The 20187-nt window shown below is 40.8% G+C and overlaps 1 protein-coding gene across 5 annotated transcripts in view; it reads right to left on the minus strand.

Annotated features, from left to right (window-relative positions):
* LOC128655986 (adhesion G protein-coupled receptor F5-like) overlaps window positions 1-20187 on the minus strand; it is a 206526-nt gene that overhangs the window by 121650 nt on the left and 64689 nt on the right. For 2 of the 5 annotated variants that reach the window (XM_053709608.1, XM_053709609.1), the window contains one exon: window positions 2632-2750. The exons of 1 other annotated variant lie outside the window; for it this stretch is intronic. In XM_053709608.1, coding sequence (XP_053565583.1) covers window positions 2632-2736 — 105 coding nt within the window. In that variant the 5' untranslated portion in view covers window positions 2737-2750. Of the gene's footprint in view, window positions 1-2631; window positions 2751-7902; window positions 7918-20187 lie in introns of those variants that run through there. 2 more of the 5 variants (XM_053709611.1, XM_053709610.1) reach the window with 2 other exon arrangements.

Raw genomic sequence — 20187 nt, forward strand, 5'->3', positions numbered from 1 at the left:
CACTCAGAATATCTTCACTATTGGTGCTTTAATGTTGAACTTTAATAAAATAGGATTTATCTTTTAATCTTGCCGCCTGTGAAAAAGTGCAAGTTGCAAGTTTTCCATTTAAGCCAATAAGCTGTGTGTGATACTTGCATGATGACATCATGATCATCTTTGTAGGGCCCGTGTGCAACCCCACCCCCACTTGTTTCTCCCAAATGTTTCTGTAGTATACAAAGTCCACACACACACAGTAATATATAAGAAATATCTACCTACCTCACCTAGTCCTCAGTGATCATATTGCTTTGTTAGCTGAGGCAGCAGTGCAAAAATGTGGGGCTAACTAAGAGACACCGTGAAAGCACCTGGTGTGCGGTAATGGAAGTCCCCCCCCCCCCGTAACTCTGCTACTCATCCTCTATGTATGCAGAGCCTACCGTGCTACTGCTTGGCTGGCCCTGAGCTGCTGCCTGACTCCATCAGCTGCTGGCTCTTTCATATTCTTCCCGCGTATAGGATGCTGGGACTGGGAGGGACGGAAGTGATGAGTTAGTTTCAGCCGTCGGCCCGTCAGGGGGGGAGCTCGCATGCAATGTCACATGAGGCCCCTGTTACTCCCACCCCCAACCGGATCAATCAGAAACATAGTTCATAGCTGTTGCATCTGCTCGTCGGCGGGTCCCCCAGTGTCAAAGTAGCATTGCAATTTCCAAATAGGCACAGAGCTACTGGTCTTGCATTAATGGTGGGCGAGGCCAAGGGAACCGGTGGCCCACCGGGTAAATGCCGGTATGCCCTATGGTCAGTCCGGGCCTGCACGCACTCATATACACACACACACACTTATCCATACTCACATATACAAATACACACCAGTGTTCTCCACAGAAAAATATGACAGCCGGCTCTAATATAATAACATTTTATGTTATCCAAAGCACAAAGGAATCACAAAATTTAACAAATGTATTTAATGATAATTTGAGTAATTAACAATATCTGCATACACACATGAAACTGAAGACTTACTGTGCTGGCTGATCCTTCACATATTTTATCTGTATCAAATAATCTGTTGTCTCTTACGTTTCCAGCCTCCTGCACATGTCTGAAGAGTAGGGATGGGTGAATGTTTTGCAACATTCGAAAAACGGCACGAATTTTAACACATTCGTTCGAATCGAATTTCGAATGTATACATAACATTCTAACATTCGATTTTCAAATGTTCGGTTTGGAATTTTATGATTACATTCGAAAATATTCTTTTAGAAAAATTTGAATTTAGATTGTATTTCTAATTCTTTCTTTAAATGTAATGTTCAAATTATGCAATATTCTATATAGAAACATTCTAAATGATATATTTGTATCTATTATGTATCAATTTACTAGATTCCCTCCCTACCACATGAACTATTGAACTTCTGAATAGTATTTGTATTACATTCGAAAATATTATTTTCGAAAAATTCGAATTTAGATTGTAATAGTATTTCTAATGCTTTTTCTTTAAATGTAATATTCGAATTATGCAATATTCGAATTCGAAAAATTTGAATTTATATGTTTGTAATAGTATTTCTAATGCTTTCTTTAAATGTAATATTCGAATTATGCAATATTCTATATGGAAACATTTGAAATGATATATTTGTATCTATTATGTATCAATTTACTAGATTGCCTCCCTACCACATGAACTATTGAACTTCTGAATAGTATTTGTTAAATAGAATGTTAAATTCAAAATTTCGAATGTGGACATTCAATATAATTATAAACATTCAAATTCGAAAGTGACATTCGAAAACTGTAAATAGCATTCGATTATAGAATTTGTAAGAATATTCGTTCTCATCAACATTCGGATTTATTATTCGAATTTCGGTAATAACATGCGTTCTACATTCGAAATTCAAAAATGTACACATTCGTCCATCCCTACTGAAGAGCTAGCAAGCTGCTGGTTACATCTGGCAGCCTGAGCCAATAGGAAAGATCCTTTTGACAAACCTAGCATGTGTGCTTGAGCTCTAGTTGAAACTCTATTGCCACGGTGCTTACTGTGTCTTGCTTGTTAGAAATATAAGCTATATAATCACATTGTGACATAAGGAGGAGCTCTAGAGCAAGAACAGAATAGAACTTCTGCAATGGAAAACTGCCAAGCACTGTATTAAGGTAATGCTTATAGGATTTCAGGGGCAAAATTCCAGGACGGAAGCATCTGCCCCCCCACACCGCCGCTAATGTCCCTGGTTCAAGGTCAAGATAAAGAAATAGTGAAATCCCACAAGTTCACAGTAAAGCAAAATGTGAATGCAGTAATGATGATGTCTGTTGGCTGTTTATTTTTTCACCATGCAGTTGAAAGTGGAAAAAGAATGTGAACTGCGGTGAGCTGATCTAAGTTCTAAATGTAGAAAACCTAGGTATACATTTTATAACCTTTTCTCTCTCACAGCTGCATTGGGGATAAAGGAGAATTTAGGCTGAATAACATATCTCTAAGTGTTATGTCATGCAGCATTATACCCATATACCCTTTATCTAAGTTTATATGCATCAATATCATTCTTTATACCCTTTTCTGTATATTCAAATACGCAATATGGAATTAATTTAGCATGGTTTACTTACAAGAGAGAACTTTTCTTCCAAGTCACTGATCATCACACTTGCACACATATGAAAAAAAGAGAGTATGATGAAGAATATGTATCTCATCCAAGTTGGTGTTGACATTGTGCTGCAAACTGCTGAAAGAAAAATAAATGAATCTAAAGCTACATGCATATAAAACATTTTTTCCACATTAACACAAACAGACACATTTACAGTTCACCTACATATACAGTTAAGTATTTAAACATTGCTAAAGTTATAGTTATTTTAGCTGTTTAGCTGTCAGTCAATGTTAAAATTAATGTTACATTATTACAGCGCATCACAGACGTCCTGTCTTATCACAGCGCATCAAGTCAAGCCATTGATCTCCATCTTGTGCACTCCTGCGCTGGGTAAAGCAAGAGCTGTTGGCTGCTTTACCCAGCACAGGAGCGCGCTACATGTAGGGACCAAAAGTAATTTGACAATTGACTGAGCAGCTGTTTCTTGTCCAAGTGTGGGATGGAGTTGATTACAAATATGGAATTAATATTTTGAGGCTGTACATTGAACTCTCAAAGAGCCGTCAATGCAAGTAAAGCCGGCCATCATTAGGCTGATAAAACTAATCAGACAAAAGAAACATTAGGAGTGGCCAAATCAACATTATTCTTAAAACGAAGGAGCGCAACACCGAAAGGCGAAGTCAAGAACACTCACAAAAAGGTAGGTGTATCATTGTCAAAGCCTAAAATCAAGAGCATAGAATGAAAATAAATACAGTGGATTTGCCACAAGGTGCAAACCATTAGTAAGCATCAAAAATATATAGGCCAGATAAGACTTTGCCAGAAAACATATAAACAAGCCAGCCCAGTTCTAGAACAATATTCTCTAGACAGATGATACTAAGATCAACCTGAACCAGAATGATGGGAAGAGAAGAGTATGGAGAAGGGAAGAAACGGCTCCTGATCGGAAGCATACCACATCATCTGTGAAACATGGTGGAGATAGTGTTATAGCATGGGCATATATGGATAGGACATGAACTGGATTTCTTTTGTTTATTAATGATCTTACGACTGACAGATACAGTAGGATGAATTCTGAAGTGTCTAGGGCTATACAATTTGCTAAAATTCAGCTAAATACTGCAATATAGATAGGATGACGTTTCACAGTACAGATGGACAATGACCAAAAACATACTGCAAACGCAACCAACAAGCTAAATTTTCAGGGCAAAGAAGTGTAATATTCTTGAATGGCTCAGTCAGTCACTTGACCTCAACCCAATTGAACATATGTTCACTTACTGAAGACAAAACAGAAGGCAGATAGACAATCAGCAACTTAAGACAACTGCAGTAAATGACTGGCAAAGCATTACTAGGGATGAACCCTGGTTCTTGGTGATGTCCTTGAGTTCCATACTTCAAGCAGTCATTTACAGCAAAGGATTTTCAAACAAGTATTAAGAATGAGCATTTTATTTAAGAATATGATTGTTTGTCCAATCAATTTTGAGTCCCTGAAAATAGTGGGACAATATAGGAAAATTGCTGCAATTCTTAATGGTTCATACAATATTTTTTTTAAACCAATCAAATTAATGCGGAAAGACTGCATTTCAATCACATCTTAATTGATTCACATATTAATATTAATAATTGATTCACATATAATAATTGTGGTGGTGTACCGAGCCAAAACTATAAAAATTGTGTCACTATCCATATACTTATGAATCTCACTGAATGTGTGTGTGTGTATGTATGTATGTATGTATGTATGTATATATATATATATATATATATATATATATATATATATATATATATATATATATATATATATATATATAAATAAACTTTTTACTTTACATTTCTGCAATTATGCTAAACATGGCAGGTCAACTATGAAAATTGTGTCACAGTCAAATTAATTATGGATCTGGCTATATATATTATATACACATATATACAAGTACTGTTCAAAAGTTTTTGGCAGGTGTGAAAAACTGCTGTAACGTAAGAATGCTTTCAAAAATAGAAATGTTAATAGTTTATTTTTTATTATCAATTAACAGAAGAATATGACTGTAACGGCACCCCCAAGCATAAAAGGGTTAAACCGCCGTTTAGTAGAGCTTCCCTTTCAGAGGCACAGCATACAGTAAATTTCCCCTCTCCCTCCCCCCAAGCATGAGTCATAGCTCCATGGTGAGGGTCAAACAGATATCAGCAAGAGCTGTGGGTTTATTGTTCTTATATACACATTTTTACACATTAGTACCACCCACAGGGTTTTGTAAAACAACCAATAAACACATACAATACTCTCAGACACTCCCACGCAAAATCCTCCCCTCTGCCTGATGCAATTACCTTACACAATGGGTGATGCAATTACCTTACACAATGGTTGATGCAGTTACCTTACACAATAGTTGATACAATTACCTTACACAATGGTTGATACAATTACCTTAAACCAGTTCCACAGAGTCTTCTATCCTGGAGATAATTGGGAAGTAATACAAGTATCTCCAAGGACAGAGGCAAAACTCCATTGAACACATGGTAGCAAAAGACTATAATATACATAAAAATATATAACTGTGCAGCTATTGCATAAAACAGGTACATTCAACAAATCCCCAGATAGTCTAGATCTGAGCGCACATTATTACTGAATGGCGCTCAGGTCACACACATACAGTTCAATTGCCATGGAGCCAAAGTCTTTCACATAGTCTTTCGTTATACGAATGGGCTCCATGGCATAGCTATCTGGGGTATTACTGTTCAAATAGGGCAAGCACCGAACGAACCGGCCTTCGTTTCCCTGCAGGGGAAAATCAAGCGTTTCAACAGGGGGCCATAGTCTAAAGGCAGCACGCCAGCCACCAGGCTCCTCAAATGCAAAATGGCGAGATTGGTCTCGCCACATCTCTCCTCTTTTCCAAACAGACTAACAGGGTATCTGACCTTCTGCCGGTCAGTGCCCTGGTTAGTCCAGCAACCCACCCACAAAACACAATCAGCAGTACAGCCCACCCACAATAAATGGTCACTACACCTGGGTAGAGGAGAAACTTGTCCATGTCCAGGTGCCTCACCATGGCTGTGTGAGGGACTGGTACACTGAATTGGTGGGTTACGAGGTGGGCAGAGACCAGCTGTACTCTGCCCTGGTGCCAGCACTACCACGGAAGTAGCCTGGTGGGAGCCTGGCTGCTGGAGGGGGAGACCGATCGTCTCCCCTTTGGACAAAGCACCATGCTGCTGTGGGGGGAGACCGACTGTCTCCCCTTTGGACAAAGCACCATGCTGCTGTGGGGGGAGACCGACTCTCTCCCCTTTGGTTAAACAGCCCTGTTGCTGGGGGACAGGACCAACTGTCCCTACCCCCTGTGCTGTAAGTGCAGAGACCACGGTCCCATCTGCATGGTTGTGAGGCTTACTGTCTCCCCCTGGTGCGTTAAGCTGCCGCTGGGGAGAGGGAGTAACAAGCTCCTCACCCATACGTACTTCCAACCACTGGGGAATGGAGACTGGGCTCCCAATCCCCTGCATCTCACTTGGCTGATGGGGGGCAGAACCAACTGTCTCTGCCCCCTGTAACTCAGCCTGCCGCTGGGGAATGGAGTCTGGGCTCCCAATTCCCTGCAGGACCGGTGGAGAGACCTCAGTCCCATCTCCACCGGCCACCTGGGGTCCTTCCCTGTAAATCTCCACAATATCTTCCCAGCTGAACGGGTCTGGGTCTTTCACCTTGCTGTCCTGCTGAGCCTTCCCAATGGAGTGGAAGAGATCTCGGTAGTCCTGCTCCAGTTCCCACTCCAGGGCTGCTAAGGGAGCCAGGTCTTGCTCTACCTCATGGGGGTCAGCCCAGTCATGCCTAGCCTCCCTCTCATAGAAATTGTGCTGAAGTCTGGTCTGCGCAGGGCTCCCAAAGTCAGGCTCTGCAAAGGACTCCCATAACAAGCCAGGACCATCAAACTCCTCTCCCTCTGGTTTGTCATGCTCGGCTGTCCAGGGTATATACTGTTCCATATACCACCAGAGTGCCTGGTAGGCATCCTCCAGCCATAGCTTCTGCCATACCCAGTGCTCTAGTTCCTTCACCCATTCCTCCAGGGGCTGCTCTCCCAGGAAGGGCATCTGCAGGGCCACTGGGGAGACTCTTACCCTGCTGGTATTGTACATTATCCAGGGTCTGGTACCAGATGCCTTTCCTTAATGCATCCCGGCCATCCAGGTCCTCCTCCTAATATAACACTGCTGGTTCCATTCTGTTGCTTTTATGGTCGCTGTACTGGGACATGTGTTGCCCCCAACTTGTAAATCCACGGAATGGTGTATCCTGTAGCTGTCCTTCTGGCTGTGGGAATAATCCCGTCGCTTGCCACCAATTGTAACGGCACCCCCAAGCATAAAAGGGTTAAACCACCATTTAGTAGATCTTCCCTTTCAGAGGCACAGCATACAGTAAATTTCCCCTCTCCCTCCCCCCAAGCATGAGTCAAAGCTCCATGGTGAGGGTCAAACAGATATCAGCAAGAGCTGTGGGTTTATTGTTCTTATATACACATTTTTACACATTAGTACCACCCACAGGGTTTTGTAAAACAACAAATAAACACATACAATACTCTCAGACACTCCCACACAAATTCCTCCCCTCTGCCTGATGCAATTACCTTACACAATGGGTGATGCAATTACCTTACACAATGGTTGATGCAGTTACCTTACACAATGGTTGATACAATTACCTTAAACCAGTTCCACAGAGTTTTCTATCCTGGAGATAATTGGGAAGTAATACAATTATCTCCAAGGACAGAGGCAAAACTCCATTGAAAAACGGGGGGGACCCCCAAGCGCCTACCAAGATGGAGGCAGAGGAAATAGCACTACAAGTAATTAATAATATATTTAATAACAAAGTTAATCATGGCTCCATGAAGAGCAGTAAAACAATGAACAATTAAAAACAATATAAAACAATATGTAGATCAAGCTATGTAAAAAGGTCGACAGTAGATAATCAGCAGTGGATAAACAACAAACAACCACAGGTGTTAAACTGGGTGATAGGAATAAAATCAAAGTGTCCAAAAATATGAATGTGTTGATATATTAAAAAATCATCGTGAAAAATGTCTCAGAAGAAAAAAGGGATAAAAAAGTCTTAGTGTAAACATTCAATGCTGTGAATTGCAATTCAGTGATCAAAAATTGAGAAAAATTGAAAAATAAAGAAAAAATTGAAAAATAAAATGAAAGTAGTCACCCAAACTTGAATGGATAATCCTTGTAGTAATCCTACAGTGTAGATATATCCTTGGAGATGTGAGGAGAAGAGGTGCTGGGTACACAGGAGAGTGAAACAGTGATCGAGGTCTGAACTGGATATAGCCCAAAAACGATATCCACCTAAAAGTATAAAGAAAAATATGGTGCAGATAGCTTCACACAATAGTACATAAATGGGAATAGGCTTACCAATACTCAGTCGACGCGTTTCGGCCTTAATAAGGCCTTTATCAAGACTTGATATTAAAGTCTAACCCTAAACCTAACACCCACTAACTTAAATATAATTAAAATAAATCTAAATAAATATTCCTATCATTAACTAAATAATTCCTATTTAAAACTAAATATTTACCTATAAAATAAACCCTAAGCTAGCTACAATATAACTAATAGTTACATTGTAGCTAGTTTAGGGTTTACTTTTATTTTACAGGCATGTTTGTATTTATTTTAACTAGGTAATCTTTTCCAATCAGCCAATAGAATGCGAGCTCAATCCTATTGGCTGATTGGATCAGCCAATAGGATTGAACTTCAATCCTATTGGTTGATTGCATCAGCCAATAGGATTTTTTCTACCTTTATTCCGATTAACTGATAGAATTCTATCAGCCAATCGGAATCTAAGGGACGCCATCTTGGATGACATCACTTAAAGGTACCTTCATTCAGCTTTAGTCGTCGGATGAAGAGGATGCTCCGCGTCGGATGTCTTGAAGATGGACCCGCTCCACGCTGGATGGATGAAGATAGAAGCTGCCGTCTGGATGAAGACTTCTGCCCGTCTGGAGGACCACTTCGCCCGGCTTGGATGAAGACTTCTCCCGGCTCCGTTGAGGACTTCGGCCCGGCTTGGATGAAGACTTCTCCTGGTAAGTCGATCTTCAGGGGGTTAGTGTTAGGTTTTTTAAGGGTGTATTGGGTGGGTTTTATTTTAAGGTTAGGGACTTTAGGCTGCAATAGAGCTAATTGCCCTTTTAAGGGCAATGCCCATCCAAATGCCCTTTTCAGGGCAATGGGGAGCTTAGGTTTTTTTAGATAGTATTTTATTTGGGGGGTTGGTTGTGTGGGTGGTGGGTTTTACTATTGGGGGGGGTTGTTTGTATTTTTATTTACAGGTAAAAAAGCTGATTACTTTGGGACAATGCCCCGCAAAAGGCCCTTTTAAGGGCTATTGGTAGTTTAGTTTAGGCTAGGGTTTTTTTTTATTTTGGGTTTTTTATTTTTTATTTTAATAGGGCTATTAGATTAGGTGTAATTAGTTTAAATATCTGTAATTTGTTTATTATTTTCTGTAATTTAGTGTTTGGTTTTTTTGTACTTTAGCTGATTTAATTTAGGTAATTTTATTTAATTTAGTTAATTTATTTAATTATAGTGTAGTGTTAGGTGTTAGTGTAACTTAGGTTAGGTTTTATTTTACAGGTACTTTTGTATTTATTTTAGCTAGGTAGTTATTAAATAGTTAATAACTATTTAATAACTATTCTACTGTCAGGACTGTCCCTTTAAGCTGTCTCCTCCTACTCACTCTATAAATTCCCACTGCACCTGTAACCAGGTGCTTAGCAATTTGATAGCAACCTCCAGAGTAATTGAATTGTACTCAGCTCCCAATTTCTCTGAAGCAACAGATAAACCGACTATATCAAAGTGAATTGGAACTTGACATCTCTAACTACATAGGAACCCAGACCAGATTCCTTCATCGATTATAACTGGTTGTCACGGAAGTTGTGAACTCAGTTTCAAACAGGATTCCAACACAGAAATCTACCTGCATCTACAGCGTACTGCACGGATACTCACCAAGACCCAATCCTCTATACTTCCCTCACTATACCACAACCTCCAAGGAAGCAACTACTTACAGCTTTTCGCCAAACAAAGGATACTCCGTGACACAAACGGAGACCGGAGCGAAGCCACGCCCACTGTGACGTAACAGGGGTCGGATCGAACAGCTCACTTACGCTGAAGATTGGAACGGCTCAGAAGATCAGGACAGTTAACAGATTAGACTGTCACAGTAGCAGATTTCAAGATACTCTCATACTGCATATATAATCTTGCCGTAACAACAATAACAATATTGCCTATAGCTGTGCTGCATTATTACCAGCAACTTTATCAGCAATTCACATAAGATAAATTGTTACCAATTCCTCAGTACTGGTAACCTATTATCATTTGTGATACAAACCAATATAAGTCGCTACAGTTAAATTAGCATACAGTATTCTGCAACTAAGATCCCATAACAGCTAATTTGTACATAGCTTATTAGGGTTTTTTACATAAACCATAAGCAGATTCATCTGGACGTTACATATTGCTAAGCCTCTAATGGATCCAGCAGAATTACCCCAATTTGTTTTTAACCTTTCACAGAAGGTGGATCAATTGTCTCAGGGTCTGAGAGAACTACAAGTCGAAAATCAGACTCTGCGTGGAATAATAAAGGATACCATGGCCCATAAGGACCCTACCCCAGAACCTCAAGTTTCATTACCTGAGACATTCTCAGGCAATAGGAAATCCTACAGGCAGTTTAAAAACGCATGTAATCTTCTCTTCACCCTAAAACCAAAAACGTATCATTCAGACCGGATAAGGGTTCTGACTATAGTGTCCTTCTTAAGGGGAGAACCCCGTGTCTGGGCAGACACATGTTATGAGAATAACGATCCCATTGTCTCCTCATTACAAAGCTTCTACTCCACTATGGATGAATTATACCAAGATAGTGATATCCAGCTCACTGCAGAGGCGAAGATGAGAGCCCTCAGACAAGGCCGTCGGGCCGTAGAGGAGTACATCACGGAATTTAAGCAGTATGGTACTGATTCACAGTGGAACGCTATATCACCGAGGAACTAGTTTCGTTTGGGTCTTTCAGATCAAATTAAAGATGAGCTGGCAAGGTTAGACATACCTAACAGTCTGGAGGCACGGATGAAACTGGTGATACAGATTGATAGAAGATTAAGAGAGAGGAAGTTGGAACGTTCATATACTGAGACTCCCTCAAAATCCACTCATTTGTACCCACAACTGCCACCCGTACATAAACCTACTGAAGAACCTATGGATCTGGGGATCATCAGAGGCCCCTTGTCAGCACAAGAAAGGAGTCAAAGAGGAAACTTGCAATTATGCATGTACTGTGCCAACCCAGCTCATGATGTGAAGGACTGTCCCCTTTTGATCAAGACAAAGAGAAGTAAGTGTTTTATCTATTCAGTTCATCCTACATCCGTTCCTAAACCCACTTACTGTCATATTCCTTTGTCTCTGCAGTGGCACCGTCAGAGACTCAGCACTGACGCAATCGTCGACTCTGGAGCCAACGGCAGTTACATTGATATAGATGTAGTAAAAATGAATAAAATACCATTTGTGTGTAAGCAGAAACCTTTCTACATTCGTCTTATTGATGGTACAGCAATCAAAACAGGTCCAATTACACACCAAACGATTCCTCTTAGGGTACAAACCCCCACCGGTCACACAGAATACCGTACACTCAACATAATACCATCCACTCTTTTTCCAGTAGTTTTAGGTTTGACATGGCTACAACTTCACCAACCTATGATACATTGGAAGGAACTACAAGTTGATCTAAACTCACCCTACTGTCAGAAATCGTGTTATTCATACCAAGAAGTTCTTTTTCATGTCACAAAGCACTTACAAGATTTACCCGCAGAGTATTCTGATTATGCCGATGTCTTTAGCAAGAAACAGGCTGAAGCATTACCCCGACACAGACAGTATGACTGTCCTATTGAACTACAGCCTGGAGCAACAATACCTTTTGGACATTTATACCCACTCAGTAAACCCGAACTGGATCATTTGAAGACTTATCTTGAGACAATTTAAAGAAAGGGTTCATAAGACCATCAACATCACCTGCAGGAGCAGGCATATTTTTTGTCAGGAACAAAGACTTGTCTTTAAGACCCATTATTGATTACCGTGAGCTGAATAAGAAGACCATAGAACACTGATACCCGCTGCCCCTTATTCCTGAACTAATAGAGAGAGTACATGAAGCAAAGATTTACACCAAGCTCGATTTGCACGGAGCCTGCAACCTGGTCAGAATTCGGGGGGGGATGAGTGGCTCACCGCTTTCAGGACCAGGTATGGGCTATACGAGTATCTCGTTATGCCGTTTGGGCTCTGCAATGCCCCCGCCCACATTTTAACACTTTGTCAATGATATCTTCAGGGACCTGCTTGACATCTTCATGGTTATATATCTTGATGATATTCTTATATACTCTAACAGTCTACAGGTGCATATCAAACACGTTCGTACAGTTTTAGAAAGACTCAGGAAACATCACCTTTACGCAAAACCTGAAAAGTGCCTGTTTCACACCACCCAACTTTCATTCCTGGGTTACTACATAAATCCTGAAGGAATAAAGATGGAGGATACAAAGGTTCGAACCGTAAAGGAATGGCGACAACCTAGGAATAAGAAGGAATTACAAAGATTCCTAGGCTTCGCCAACTACTATCGGAAGTTCATTAGGAACTTCTCTCAGGTAGCGAAACCAATGACTCGCCTAACAAGGTGCTACCTGTTTTTTCTCTTGGAATGCAGATGCACAGAATGCTTTTGATCTCCTCAAAACTCGGTTCACTACTGCACCTATACTACACTATCCGGACCCCTCTTTACCTTATATCCTTGTGGATTCCTCTGATTATGGAATCGGTGCAGTTCTTTCACAACGTCTTACCCCTTCAACACCTATACATCCCTTTGCATTTTTCTCTAAGGCCATGTCTCCAGAAGAGACTAACTATCCCATCGGGGAAAAAGAGTTATTGGCGATAAGACAATCTCTGGAACACTCGAGACACCTCCTAGAGGATACAGAACTTCCCATACAGATAATTACGGATCACAAAAATTTGGAGTACTTGCAAAACAGTAAGACCCTCTCCTCTCGCCAAGCTCGTTGGAATCTATTTTTCACCAGGTTTAACTTTACCATCACTTACAGACCAGCTAAACTGAATGGCAAAGCAGATGCTTTGTCCCGAAAGGATTTATGTCCCGATACCTCTTCTGAAGTTAGATCTATCATCCCTGCGGATCGTTTCATAGGTCTCACCTCATCTTTGACTACCTCTCTAGAGAAGTATTCCATTGATGAAAAGGACATCGCACAATTCAACCTACAAAAACACCCTGACGGATTGTACTACCATGACAAGAAGATATATATACCCCCTACTCTACGAACTTGTCTAATGAACAACTACCATGACACACCAACAGCTGTACACCAGGGTATTCGTCGAACCCTCAAAAAGATTTCCAGAAGCTTCTGGTGGCCACAAATGAAGAGAACAATCACTGATTATATACAAGGCTGCACTGTATGTGCCACATCAAAAAACGAGATCAACCGACCTTACGGGTATCTCATGCCTATCCAAATACAACAGACAAACGGCCAGACAGAGCAGGTAAACCAATGGCTCGAACAATACATCTGTTGTTTCTGTACCCAAAAACAATCTGATTGGTCAAAATTATTATCCTTAGCAGAGTTTTCTTCTAACGATTCAATTAACTCCAGCACAAAAATTATACCATTTTACGCCAATTATGGATACCACCCAACATTTTCTTTCTCTGCTAATTCAGACATTCGCAACACTTTGCCATAATATACAACAATCTCAAGAAACACAAAGACATCACTACAATTTAAGACGGCGTTCAACCCCAACCTACACCTTAGGAGACTATGTCTGGTTATCCACAAAAAACCTTTGTTTACAAATTCCCTCAAAGAAATTAGGGAAACTATACTTAGGACCATTCCCAATTCTCAAGGTCATTAACCCTAACGCTGTGACATTGGATCTTCCTCCTACCATACGTATTCATCCCACGTTTCATGTGTCTTTGTTAAAACCAGCAAGACAAATGAGAGATACCACTCCTGTTCTTCCTCCTACTCCAGTACAACCGGTAACAGATGAATATGAAGTCCACAGCCTACCAGACTCCAGATTTCATAATGGACATCTTGAATATTTGGTTCGTTGGAAAGGTTTCTCTGATGAGGAGGACTCCTGGGAACCTTCCTCTAATCTTCATGCACCCAGACTGGTCTCGCTTTATCATCGGCGATACCCAGACCGACCCAGACCTCAAGTGGTGGGACCACTTGTTTGAGGAGGGGGTGATGTCAGAACTGTCCCTTTAAGCTGTCTCCTCCTACTCACTCTATAAATTCCCACTGCACCTGTAACCAGGTGCTTTACAATTTGATAGCAACCTCCAGTGTAGTTGAATTGTACTCAGCTCCCAATTTCTCTGAAGCAACAGATAAACCGACTATATCAAAGTGAATTGGAACTTGACATCTCTAACTACATAGGAACCCAAACCGGATTCCTTCATCGATTATAACTGGTTGTCACGGAAGTTGTGAGCTCAGTTTCAAACAGGATTCCAACACAGAAATCTACCTGCATCTACAGCGTACTGCACGGACACTCACCAAGACCCAATCCTCTATACTTCCCTCACTATACCACAACCTCCAAGGAAGCAACTACTTACAGCTTTTCGCCAAACAAAGGATACTCCGTGACACAAACGGAGACCGGAGCGAAGTCACGCCCACTGTGACGTAACAGGGGTCGGATCGAACAGCTCACTTACGCTGAAGATTGGAACGGCTCAGAAGATCAGGACAGTTAACAGATTAGACTGTCACAGTAGCAGATCTAAGCAGGTGGTTGTGAACCCTAAAATAAGGTAAATACAACTGATGCTTTAACCGGACTTAACCACGCCCCTCTGAGTAACATAGAGACTGTCAATCATCAGATCGTCAAGGCAAAACTCGTTAGGCAGATATCATTGGTTCTTATGTACAGACAAGTAATCACAGTATTTCAAGATACTCTCATACTGCATATATAATCTTGCCGTAACAACAATAACAGTATTGCCTATAGCTGTGCTGAATTATTACCAGCAACTTTATCAGCAATTCACATAAGATAAATTGTTACCAATTCCTCAGTACTGGTAACCTATTATCATTTGTGATACAAATCAATATAAGTCGCTACAGTTAAATTAGCATACAGTATTCTGCAACTGAGATCCCATAACAGCTAATTTGTACATAGCTTATCAGGGTTTTTTACATAAACCATAAGCAGATTCATCTGGACGTTACATCTACCTAGTTAAAATAAATACAAACTTGCCTGTAAAATAAAAATAAACTATTAGTTATATTGTAGCTAACTTAGGGTTAATTTTACAGGTAAGTATTTAGCTTTAAATATGAATTATTTAGTTAATGATAGGAATATTTATTTAGATTATTGTAATCATATTTAAGTTAGAGGGTGTTAGGGTTAGGGTTAGACTTAGGTTTAGGGGTTAATAACTTTAATATAGTGGCAGCGACATTGGGGCAGGCAGATTAGGGGTTAATAAATGTAGGTAGGTTGCGGAGACATTGGGGGTGGCAGATTAGGGGTTAATAAATATAATGTAGGTGTCGGCGATGTTGGGGGCAGCAGATTAGGGGTTCATAAGTATAATGTAGGTGGCGGCGGTGTCTGGAGCGGCAGATTAGGAGTTAATAATATAATGCAGGTGTCAGCGATGTCTGGGGCAGCAGAATAGGGGTTAATAAGTGTAAGATTAGGGGTGTTTAGACTCAGGGCTCATGTTAGGGTGTTAGGTGTAGACATAAATTTTATTTCCCCATAGGAATCAATAGGGCTGCGTTAGTGAGTTTTACGCTGCTTTTTTGCAGGTGTTAGACTTTTTTTCAGCCGGCTCTCCCCGTTGATTCCTATGGGGAAATCGAGCTCGAGCACGTATGACCAGCTCACCGCTGACTTAAGCAGCGCTGGTATAGGAGTGCGGTAATGAGCAAAATTTTGCTCAACGCTCACTTCTTGTCTTTTAACGACAGGTTTCTGAAAACTTGTAATACCAGCGCTGTAGGTAAGTGAGCGGTGAGAGAAAACTGCTCGTTAGCACCGCATAGCTTCTAACGCAAAACTCGTAATCTAGGCCAACAAATTTTAACTATAATTTGTATCCTTCAAACTATCCTTTTGTCAAATAATCCTCCATGTGCAGCCATTACAGCCTTGCAGACTTTTGGCATTCTTGTTCTCAATGTGTTAAAGTTATCTGAAGAGATTTCACTCCATGCTTCCTAAAGCACTTCCCAAAAGTTTAATTGGTTTGATGGGCACTTATGTACCATACTGTCAAGCTGCTCTGACAACATCTCAATAGGGTTGAGATCTGGTGACTGTGCTGGCCACTCCATTAAAGACGGAATACCAGCTGACTGCTTCTTCCCTAAATAGTTCTTGCATAGTTTGGAGCTGTGCTTTGGGTCAGTGTCCTGTTGTAGGCTCCAATCAAGTGCTGTCAACAGGATATGGCATGGCGTTGAAAAATGGAGAGATTGCCTTCCCTCTTCAGGGTCCCTTTTATCATGTATATATATCCAATTTTACCACCACTAAAGCACCCCAGACCATCACATTGCCTCCACTATGCTTGACAGATGGCGTCAAGCACTACTCCAGCATCTTTTCATTTGGTCTGCGTTTCACGAATGTTCTTTGTGATCCGAACACCTGAAACTTAGATTTATCGGTCCATAACACTTTTTGTCCAATCTTCCTCTGGCCAGTGTGTTCTATTGCCCATCTTCATCTTTTCTTTCTATTGGCCAGTCTGAGATATGGCTGAGATATGGCTTTTTCTTTGCAACTTTACATAGAAAGCCAGCATCCCGAAGTTGCCTCTTCACTGTTAACGTTGAGACTGTTGTTTTGTGGGTACTTTTTAATAATGCTGCCAGTACCTAATGATACCGCTGCCATTTTACTTGCCTCATGGTTTGTTGCTTCAGTGTTGAGGTGTGCACAGACATGGAAGATGGCAGACTGCTGGGACTCTTTTCTCTGGCCTTTTCAGTCTGCAGTGCAAACTGCAAATGGAACAAGCTACTATCTTGAACAGTTAAAGGGACAGTCTACTCCATAATTTTTATTGTTTAAAAAGATATATATTACCCTTTATTACCCATTCCCCAGTTTTGCATAACCAACAAGGTTATATTAACATACTTTTTACCTCTGTGATTATCTAAGCATCTGCAGACTGCCCCCTTATTTCAGTTCATTTGACAGACTTGCATTTTAGCCAATTAGTGCCCACTCATAAGTAACTCCACTAGCTGTGAAAAACTGTCAAATGCATTCAGATAAGAGGCAGCCTTCAAGGGCTTAGAAATTAGTATATGAGTTTACCTAAGTTTAGCTAAGAATACCAAGAGAACAAAGCAAATTTGATGATAAAAGTAAATTGGAAAGCTGTTTAAAACTACATGCCGTAGTTCTAAATCATGAAAGTTTGATTTATACTAGACTGTCCCTTTAAATGCATTTAAAAAAACAAAATGTATGCTTACCTGATAAATTTATTTATTTCTGAATATGGTGAGTCCACAAAATCATCAATTACTGTTGGGAATACCACTCCCGGCCAGCAGGAGGAGGCAAAGAGCACCCCAGCAAAGCTGTTAAATAACACTTCCCTTCCCACAATCCCCAGTCATTCGACCAAAGGAAAATGGAGAAAAGTAAATAACACAAGGTGTAGAGGTGCCTGAGGTTAACCAGAAAGAAAGAGAAGTAGCTGTAGCTTTCTGACCTCTACGTTTCCCAGAGAAACAAACAAACAGGGCAGAAGACTGGTGAAAATCCTTAGTCGCCTGTAGATAAAACTTCAGAGCATGCACAACATCCAGATTGTGTAACAAACATTCCTTATGAGAAGAAAGATTAGGACATAGAGAAAGAAAAAACAATTTCCTAATTAATATTTCTATCAGAATTTTTTTTAGGAAGAACCACCTTATCAGCATGAAAAATAAGATAAGGAGAATCATATTGCAAAGCTGAGAGTTCTGAGACTCTCCAAGCAGAAGAAATAGCAACAAGAAACAAAACCTTCCAAGACAGCAACTTAATGTCTATGGAATGCATAGGCTCAAACGGAGCCTGATGCAAAACTTTAAGAACAAAGTTAAGGCTCCAAGGAGGAGAAACTGACTTAAATACAGCCCTGATTCTGATCAGTGCCTGACAAAAAGATTGCACGTCTGGCAAAACCGCCAGATCTGCCTTGGGTCTGGGACATCTCGTATCCAAGCTTGAGAGAACTAAGAAAATCTGTCCCCCACTTGATCCGATCGGGGGCAACCCCTTCATGCTGATTTGGAATCAGCTGTGGGTTTCTTAGAATGCTTCCCCTTGTTCCAAGACTGATTGGATTTCCAAGAAGGTTTAGACTGTTCCTGCTTGGAAGAGGAAGAGGAAGGTTTATCTCTGAAGTTACAAAAGGAACAAAAATTACTCTGAAAACCTTTCGGTCTATTTTTCTTATCTTGTGGCAAAAAAGACCCTTTACCACCTGAAATATTGGAAATAATTTCTGCCGGACCAGGTCCAAACAAGGTCTTACCCTTGTAAGGGATCGGCAAAAGCTTGGACTTAGACGAAACATCCGCTGACCAAGATATTAACCATAAAAATCTGAGCGCAAGAACCGCAAAACCAGATATTTTGGTTTCCAACTTAATGACCTGCAACAAAGCATCAGTAATAAAGGAATTGGCTAACTTAAGAGCCTTAATCCTATCTTAGATCTCCTCCAACGAAGTCTCTGCTTGAAGAGACTCAGACAATAAGGCCTATTTAACAACTGGTCTGTCTGACCTGATCCGACAAAGGGTCTATTGTAGAGCATTGCCCTAAGTTAAACAGCTCTTTTACCTGAAAAAAAATACATTCCCACTAACCACTAACATTACAAACCCCCACCCCCCCAAACCCACAAAATAAAAAAAAACAATCTAAAAAAACCTAAGCTAACCTTTGCCCTGAAAAGGGCATTTGTATGGGCATTGGCCTTAAAAGGGCATTTAGCTCTTTTGCATTGCCATGAAAAGGGCATTTAGCTCTTTTATGAAAATCCCAAACCCTAAACTAAAAAAAAAAACACCCCAAAAAACGTTAAAAAAACCTATCACTAACCCCCGAAGATCCACTTACAGTTTTTGAAGTCCCGCTTGAATGATCTTCATCCATGCGGCGAGAAGTCTTCATCCAGGCGGCCTCTTCTATCTTCATCCAGGCAGCGAGAAGCCTTCATCCAGGTGGCCTCTTCTATCTTCATCCAGGCGGCATCTTCTATCTTCATCCCGGCGGCGCGGAGCAGGGTCCATCTTGAAGACATCCGGCGCGGAGCATCCTCTTCATACGGTTGCCGCCGTATACCAAATCTTCAATGCAAGGTACACGATTCAAAAGGCGTCCCTTGCATTCCTATTGGGTGATTTTATTTTGGAAATTCAAATCAGCCAATAAGATGAGAGCTACTGAAATCCTATTGGCTGTTAAAAACAGCCAATAGGATTAGAGCTTCTGAAATTCTATTGGCTGTTCAACCCAAAAGATGCAATGGAAAAATAATCAGAAAAAAAAGACTTAGGGCTAGATTACAAGTGGCACGCTATCATTAGCACGAGAAGCATACACGCGATCGCTGATTTTACGCTAAACTTCATATTACAAGTGGCACCCTATTTAAATTTTAAACTATTAATAAAATAAATTGCATTAAAAAGTTATAAGGGCTCAAAGATATAAAGTGTCAGATGTTAGAAAGAAAAAAAGTTGCAAAGTGCTTTAACATAGAGATACATACATATACATGTCTAAATATGTATATTTGTGTGCGTATGTATGTGTATATATATATATAAGCAAAACAAGGAAAGTGGAAAAGTAATCCCAGACTGGACCGGGGTCACATCATATGACCCTGAAACACTGCTGAGCTATGGTGCTATAGCACTCTCAAAAAGCTGCACTATTTCTAGAGTCACATGCAGTCTTGGCCCAGACCAGCCTGGGAGCAAGTCCCTAGGGTAAATTACTAAATAGACATTACAATACACACAAGAATAAAGTCTAGGAGGAGCAAGCGAGCGGCAGTCTGCCTTCAGTGCCGCTGACGATTAAGCTAGCTTTGCCAATCTCAGCAGCCAGGCAGATCCGGCACCCCCCTGCTGGGGGCACCCTAAGGCGGCTGTATAGTCGGCCTTACACAAGCGCCGGCCCTGGTCTAGCACTCGCTCATAAGCTTTCAGCTAAATTT

The sequence above is a fragment of the Bombina bombina genome, chromosome 4, assembly GCF_027579735.1.
Source record: "Bombina bombina isolate aBomBom1 chromosome 4, aBomBom1.pri, whole genome shotgun sequence".
In the NCBI taxonomy this organism is placed as follows: Eukaryota; Metazoa; Chordata; class Amphibia; order Anura; family Bombinatoridae; genus Bombina; species Bombina bombina.